The following is an 8241-nucleotide window of genomic DNA, read 5'->3' as shown; positions in this document are numbered from 1 at the left end:
GCTGCGGCATCGCGCACAGCTCGGTCTCCCTGCGGGGGCTCAGCCCTGCTGGGTTATTCGGTGACACCGGGCCCCCTCCCGATGGCGGTAATCGCCGTGAAACAAAGCGGGGTGACGCGCGGGTGCCCGTGCAGCCGGTGCAAGGCGCTGCACGGATCTCCTCCCCTCACGGATCTCCCCTCACGGATCTCCTCTGTCCCCCCAGCTCGGTCGCGCACGGTAGGAGAGCTCCTGGCCCCCACGTCTCCCTTCGACAAGAAGTGCGGCAGGGAGAACTGGACGGTCGCGTTCGCTCCCGATGGCTCGTACCTGGCGTGGTCACAGGGACATCGCATAGTGAAGCTGGTCCCCTGGGCACAGTGCCTCAACAACTTGTAAGACAAACCGCTATGGCTTTCGGTGCACCTGGAAAACAGGAGATAGCTTCAGATCGATTAAAACGCATGTAGTGGTCTCCTAGGCTTTGACACCTTGGGGACAAATGAATTCCTTAAAATAACAGCTGTTCTGTCTCTTCCTATGTGGCCAGCAAGAGGAACAACTATTGCAACCTCACAAAGCCTGTGGAGGACTGACTTGTTAATTAATTCACACACTCTAAAATAAGAGGAAGTTAGAATGAAAAGGGAATTTAGAGACGTGGGGAGATCTGGCCCTTTACACTTCCTATCACAACGCTGTTTGGCTTTACCTTTAAGGAGTTTACTTAAAGGCAGACCTCTTTCCTTATCATCCTTGTTCGAATGCAAGTGGAGTTCCAAAACACACATTTTATTGGCACTTGCAGGTTGCATGTTAGCGAAGTCAGTAGCCGGCCACTGCAGTTTTCTAGCTGGTTACATTTCTCTGACCCATTTTTTCCCCCTTTGGGGGATGGTTAATTGTTTTCCATGTGCTGGATACTCAGTAACTCTCTAGCAGAAAATCCTAGAAATTTTTGCGGCTCATTTTTCTGTAAATGCTTCGAAACTGTTGGATTTTGCAGTAGGTTAAGTTGGTATCTTGCTCTCTACAGAGGTAAAACTGTATACAGAGTATTAGTATTATTTTGTGTTGGAAGGTTTCCAGGTGCTGGTAATTTTTCTCAGTTATCAGAAAAAGACACTTTTATGATTTTAAAGTAAAGATGCGCTGTTTTGTGCCCCAGAGACATAGATCACGACAGCTTCCATGTTTCATCAGACCTTGCAGAAAGGTTTGTTTTTGGCCATACCGTGTGCTGCAGTGTGCTTTGTGCTGTGTTTCAGCCTGCTGCACGGCACCAAGAATGGCGCGAACGCGGCCGGCACGCGGCTGCCGCGGCACAGCAGCGAGGGCAGCCAGAAGAACAAGCCCTGCGAGCACGTCATCGACTGCGGGGACATCGTGTGGAGCCTGGCCTTCGGCTCCTCCGTGCCCGAGAAGCAGAGCCGCTGCGTTAACATCGAATGGCACCGCTTCAAGTTCGGGCAGGACCAGCTGCTCCTCGCCACCGGCCTCAACAACGGCCGCATCAAGATCTGGGATGTGTACACGGGTGAGTGCAGAGCAAGTGTGTGCATACATACACTGGTTGTTTCTTCAATAGTCTTCCTAGTTTTACCATGCTTTAAAAGCATGAAATTGCTGGTTTATGTTGATGAGGACCTTTAATTTTTTAAAAAAGAAAATTAATGACTCGAAAAGACTGAATCTGAACTTGGGGACTTTGAGTTTTGCTGGTAGCACAGCTGCTCGGTTGGAGAGAACTCAGTTAAGAAAAATAATGACTATTGAGTAATCTGTCCTTGTAAATTGAAGCTTGGAAGAAGTATGTCCATCAAAAGACAAGTCTTGCCTTATTTCTGAGGTTCTAGTATATAGATTTTGTAGCTTTTCCAGGAGTTACCTCTTCATACAGGAGAGTGGAAGGATCCATGTGCTGCTCGTTGTAGGGAGCATTTCTACAAAGAAAATTGTCTTTACATGCAGTAATTTTATATTCAGTATTTGTATCCATAAAGCATTTGATCTAAGTACAGGAGTCCTTCATGTTAAATTGTGGTGTTCTCATGTAACAGGAAAACTCCTCCTTAACCTGATGGACCACACAGAAGTTGTCAGAGATTTAACCTTTGCCCCCGATGGCAGCCTGATTCTTGTGTCTGCGTCCAGAGACAAAACCCTGCGAGTGTGGGACCTGAAAGATGATGGTAATGTCTGGGCTTTGTCTGCTCCAATACCTGAGAGAAGCACCCATGTACTCACCTCTTTTATTGCTCTAGACTCAGTTTAGTCAGGATTGCTTAAAAACTGCGTGTTCGGTTAGTCACTCACTGTGCACTTGGAATTCTTTACTCACTCACTGCAGCCCCTTGGAATTCCTTATCTGTCTGAACCCTGGAGGCAGAAGCAGGTTTTGGGCTAAGAGTGCGTGAAGTGACCTTTCTGAATAGGGACATGGAAGTAGAGGCTGCACCCAGGGGTTTTATTTCTGTGTAGAATGACTCTGCAAAAAGTATTTTGGGAAAATAATACAAAATTTGGCAAAGAAATAACTAACTTGAAAAAGCTTTCCCATCTGAATTTTGTAATACTTAACCAATTCTTACAGCAATGCCTTTCTGTTTAGGAAACATGATGAAGGTGCTGAGAGGCCATCCAAACTGGGTGTATGGCTGTGCATTCTCTCCAGACTCCTCCATCCTCTGTTCTGTTGGAGCTAGTAAAGCAGTATGTGTCAGAGTTTCTTGTTCCTTAATTCTCCTGAATTGTGTGCATAATCATTTTAAATCTAAGTAACGTTAAGCTTGTGCTCGGTGTCATGAACTTCTAATGTTTGATGATGTGAAAGTGCATGAAATTAAACTGGCAAATGGTGCATTGAGACCCTGATTTGTGAATGGAACTTGCACTGCTTTTAGTTGAAGAGGCTGTAAGTGTGGAGAAATAAGTCTGCACAGGGTCACGGCATAAAACAAAGACCACTAAAGCTGCCAGTGTTAAAAGATACTTAGATTAATGCATAAAACTATTTTGGTTTTGATTTTGTCCTTCCTATTTCGTGCTCAATGAGAAAGACTTCCCAAAGCTGGAGCAGTCAGGGCATCTCCTGCTGAACCAAAACTTTTCTCCCTGGTTTCCCCTACCAATGGCAGTAGTACCTAAGAGTTAGAGGGAAGAGGAGTACACTGGTTTTGCTTCCATCCTAATGCCCTGCTAGAGAACTGAAAGCAGTGCAGGTAATGCATGTATGCTGTAAGCTACTCCTAGCACTGAAGAGTTAGGGCAGACCAGAAAGGGAGTTCAGCCTGGTTGCAGGAGCTCTGTAGGCAGTGTAGTGCAGCCTCAGAAGCCCAGCTGAGGCACTGGCCATCACTCCTGTGGGAGTGCTCAGAGGCATTGTCCACAGTGGTGAGCACAGCCGAGCTCTGGGGTTTGGCTCTGTAGTGGAGCAGAGGGGGATGTGTACATTGCTGTCTGGAGGCTGTGTGTTTTCCATAAGCTTCTTGCTTTCCCTGTCACAGGTGGTGGCAGCAATATTGGTGTGATTGAGTTAAGCTGGCACCACTCTGAGGAGCACAGTGGTGTTGGCGGGCAGAGAGTGGCAGCTCTGGCCGCCAGCCCGGCGAGCTGTACCGTCTGTACCGTAGGACGAAGTAACCTTGCCCTCGGCTGCAAGGGGTCCTGTACGTACGCAGGTGCTGCTCCATGTCCACTGTCTGCTTGCTTGCTTGCTTTTTTTTTTTGTTGTTTTTTTTTTTTTTTTAATAATTTTCACAGCAGTGAAACACACTGACTCCTCAAACTTAGTTTCCAGTTTTATAGAATGTTGGGGTCTCCTTGGAAAAATTAGTGAACGTGTTTATAACTGATTGTAAAATGGTTCAGAGTTAGGTGGTATGGGAGGCTCTAAGGCTGAGTTTGTTTTGGTCAAACATAAATTTATCCAAGTTGTCAGAATTTAACCTGTGCAGTAAAACTGTCAAGGGAAAAATCAAGGCTGCTAGTGAGCTCTTTGAGGGACATAATAGCTTTTGCTAAAGACTTAGATTCCTGTAAAACCATGCTAAAGTACATGAATAGTTCCTATTAAGTAATTCTGCACAGTCCTTATTTTGATAATATATAATATACAACTGCATGTAAAATACTGTAATATTCCATGAATTCTTACAATACACTGTGCAATTAGTTGGGTAAATTGTAATATTAATGTTGTTTGTTACTGTTGACTTGATTTTAAATGACTAAATTCTTTCTAATAATGTGGTTAGACTTCCCTGTTGTTTTGCCACAGACATAACTTTTGGCTGTGAAAATTCTTTTTGCTTGCAGTATCTGTTTCTCTTCCTAGGCTGACGTTGGTGATCCAAGCAATTGTAAACAAGTGATCTTAAACTCAAAGGGATGCCACTGGAGTAACAATATGTTAACCTTACATTTTCTGTCTGTATATTTCTTAAAATTTTGGTAGTTACTGAAAAGAGGGGACTGTAGAGTTTAACCCTATATATTTCTGAATATTTTAATAAAATAGTTTTGTAATATATGAATTTCAGTAAGCTACATGGTTAAATTGTGTTGCCTTTATCTTATATTTTGGCTTATTTTGTTAATAACATTTAACAAATTTGAGTTAGAACTTGCATGTCTGCTTTAATTATTTTTTAAAAAACCTTGATTTTAATCTGAATATGACACTGAGCGTATTTCTTAATTGTAGTAATTCATAATACCTGATTTTAGTATAATCCTAAATAAGACTAGTTATACTTAAAAAACAAATTAAATGCTTCATTGCCTCTCTGAGCAGAGCTATAACATCAGCTGATTTAATTGCAGGTTTTCCTCTGGGATATGGATAAATACTCCATGCTACGGAAACTTGAAGGCCATCACAATGATGTTGTAGCTTGTGAGTTCTCTCCTGACGGAGCGTTACTGGCTACTGCATCTTACGATACTCGAGTCTATGTCTGGGATCCACACATTGGAGTGATCCTTAGGGAATTTGGGTAAGTAAAGCACTCAAATCTGGAAACTATCTCCCAGAATGGACGTGGAAATGACCAGTGGCGATGGAAGTCCTAAAGTAGCAGAGGCTGGAGGTTGTTCTTCCATCTGAGAGCCAATTTACAGCACTGGTATTTTAATGTGCGTTAAGTTGTTAAACAAGGCTGAAGAGCACGCGGCAGTTCAGTCCCCACTGCCGAATCCGCAGTGAACTGGTCCAACGCTGTTTGTTTGTGAGTGCCTGAGCTCTGCTGTCCTGGCTGAGGCTGTGTCCCTGTCCCTGAGCGTGTGTCTGTCCATCTGTCCACAGGCACCTGTTCCCCCCGCCCACGCCGATCTTCGCGGGCGGCGCCAACGACCGCTGGGTGCGCTCGGTGTGCTTCAGCCACGACGGGCTGCACGTGGCCAGCGTGGCCGACGACAAGTGAGTGTGGGCATGGGGCGGCTGCCCCTCCTGCCTTCTGCCCTGGCACAGGAGCCTCTCAGCACTGTCACTGAAGTGCTCCACACTAGCTTCTCGTGCAGCATACAGGAAACACCAAGCACACTTAAAAACCAACTCTGATAACTTCTGTGTTGTCCTTCCCCCTCAGAATGGTGAGGTTCTGGAGAATTGATGAAGAATATCCTGTACAAGTTGCACCTCTGAACAATGGACTCTGCTCTACTTTCTCTACTGATGGCAGTGTTCTGGCTGCAGGGCAAGTATAGACTTCTTTTCCTTTCTAAAATATGAATGTAACACAAGAGATTGAAAACAGCAGTTCAGTGTTCTGAAAATCTTCAGTTGTGACTTGCAGTCTGGTGCTTCTGATTGGTACTGTTTGTTTAAACATGCGTGGAATAGCAGTAAAATCAATCAGCTGATAAACTCATTTCTTATCTTTAAAAATAAATATGTGAGAGACCCAAAACATGAGGATTGGAAGAAGCCCATCAGATAGCTGAGGGCAGTTGTTGTGTGTTAGGTGGCACAGCAGTAGCTGCTGGGAGATCTGCTCCCTTTGCATAGACAAGTTGCTTATTGTGCTGCTGCAGCTTAAAATAGGAACCGGAGTAAATCGGGATCCGGAAGCAGCTGGAACTGAGCACCAGCAAGTCCCCTACCTAGTCATGTGTATGTGAGTTGGTAGCAGGCTGAGCTGGTTCATGTGGAATAACCTGGAGGGTTTTGTGGGTTTTGTGCAGGACCCAGGATGGCAGCCTGTACTTCTGGGCGACCCCGAGCCAGGTGTCCAGCCTGCAGCACCTGTGTCGCATGGCCATCCGCAGGGTGATGCCCACCAGCCAGGTCAAGAACTTGCCTATCCCGGGCAAAGTGGTGGAGTTCCTTTGTTACCAGATCTGAGTTATTTGAGAAGAAAACAAACAAACGAAACCAACAACTGGGAGGTGGCCCAGCTGCTGAAACTGTCTACAAACACTTTACAGAATCCTCAAACTGTACAGCCTTTAAGCTTAAAACTCTACAGGTTTTCAAGAGCTATTTAAAGTGGTAACCTAAATACTATTTTATCAAAATGCCTGACAGGTAATTTTTTTTACTATTTATAGAAAACACAGTAGAAGTATTCCTGGTGTTCTCAATTTTCTAAAATGTAACTGTGAAAACATGTACATATATAGACATAAGCTGCTACATGTTATCAGTGTACCTTTAAAAATTGCTTGTATGATTTTTCATGTGTCTCATGTATATATTGCTTTGGTAGAGCCATGATGCATCTGAGCTGTAAGTGGAAGGACAGCTGTTCTGGCACACTGAGGTAGGAGAACTATTGACTTACACAGCAGTTAAGCTTCCTTCTGTACATTGGTTGGGGTGCAGAAAGTTGCCCCCCAGGTCAGACTTTGTGCTAGTTTATATGTGAGAGGTACAGCTTTGTAGAGAGCAGTGTGTGGGGAAGGGCAGGAGGTTAAAAGGGGTGCAGTGTATCTGATGTAACCCAGGACCATGCCTGAGTCAGCTGAAGGCCTTATGCTCCATAGCAGCAAACCAGGTGAAATTTCAGTATTGGGCAGTGTTAGAGAACTATTTCCTTACATTTCTGAAAATCTGACTACTGTATTTTTGCCTGATACTGTGTCTGTAATGAGAGACATTTGCAGACTCAGTTTATTATCCTTTAACCCTATAATATCTCTTTGGGGGTGATTATTGGTTAATGGCCAAAGATAAGCAAAATACTTGGTTTTGCCTTCTGTTATTTATCTGTACCTGCAGATATAAAGAATGTATGCATTGCATAAAATGCCTGATTATATATATTTTTGTTGAATTTTGTATTAAAAACTTGTATAAAAGTTTTCTGGTGTCTCATCTGGTGACTGATTTATCAACACTGTGTGGCTGCAGCGTTCCAGACTGAGCTGGTGAGGCCTGTTTTGTGCTCCCAGACACAGAGCTCTCTAAAGCCATGACAGTGTTATAGGCATGTGTGAGATGCAAATCTGCCTATTTAAGCGCCTTCGTGAGCTGAGCTAAAAGCTGGGCTTGCCATGAGCCTGTTTCTGCAAGATCACAGTTCCAGCTTTGGATCAGCAAGTAGGACTTCAGTGTGGGCTCTTGCAGGAGGGCCTTACTGAAGGGTCCCCTCGGGTTGTGTTCACCAAAAGCTCTGATGATTTATGGAAGTGGAGGAAGACAGCAGCATCCCAGCTCCCCCTTTCACCAGCTCTGAAAGCTGCTTCTGCCTGCAGGAGTTCCTCTGTTTGCTCTAACCTTTCTCCCAGGACACAAATGATAGTGTTAGACCAAGTACACAAGCTTTCCTCATTAGTGAGGCTATTTATAATAATGTACCACGTTTACAAGCCTCTTCCTGCCATGGTGGGACACCACAAGGTGAGGCCTGATCCCCAGCAGTTCCCAGCTGTGACCACAGCATAGAGCTGGGCCCTTCAGCAGGGTGAGGCACACGGCTCCTCCCAGCTGGTGTTCAGTTACCCCTGTCAGGGGGAAAGGGAACAAGCAAAGGACAGCACCATGGAGAAACTTCCTGGTGGCTGAAGCTCCAGTTTTCTCTGGAATGCTCTGAAAACTCTATTTTCCACATTCATGTATGGTTATTTTAGTTGAATCATGAGTGAATAACACTGCTAAGTATTGTGTGGGGTTGTTTCAGTGCTAGATGAGGACTTCCATTGGAGGGCTTTAGAAATAGGGTGGAAGAATCCTGTGACCTTTTCCTTATATATTACAATAATCTCATAAAGGACAGGGGTTATGTAAGATCCCATGGGAAATCTGGTAGAGGTGTCAGGCAG

The 8241-nt window shown here is 44.7% G+C and overlaps 1 protein-coding gene across 1 annotated transcript; it reads left to right on the top strand.

Annotated features, from left to right (window-relative positions):
- The first annotated feature begins 81 nt into the window (after positions 1–81).
- WSB1 (WD repeat and SOCS box containing 1) lies at positions 82–7282 on the top strand. Its single transcript, XM_005424376.2, has 8 exons — positions 82–374; positions 1248–1516; positions 2040–2171; positions 2591–2691; positions 4804–4976; positions 5285–5398; positions 5568–5675; positions 6163–7282. The coding sequence occupies exons 1-8, from the start codon at positions 82–84 to the stop codon at positions 6320–6322; spliced, it is 1350 nt and encodes a 449-aa protein (XP_005424433.2). The 3' UTR covers positions 6323–7282.
- The last annotated feature ends 959 nt before the right edge of the window (positions 7283–8241 follow it).

This window comes from Geospiza fortis, unplaced genomic scaffold (assembly GCF_000277835.1).
Source record: "Geospiza fortis unplaced genomic scaffold, GeoFor_1.0 scaffold538, whole genome shotgun sequence".
Lineage (NCBI taxonomy): Eukaryota > Metazoa > Chordata > Aves > Passeriformes > Thraupidae > Geospiza > Geospiza fortis.
The sequence above is the reverse complement of the archived record's forward strand: the minus strand, read 5'-3'. Positions and strand labels throughout refer to the sequence as shown.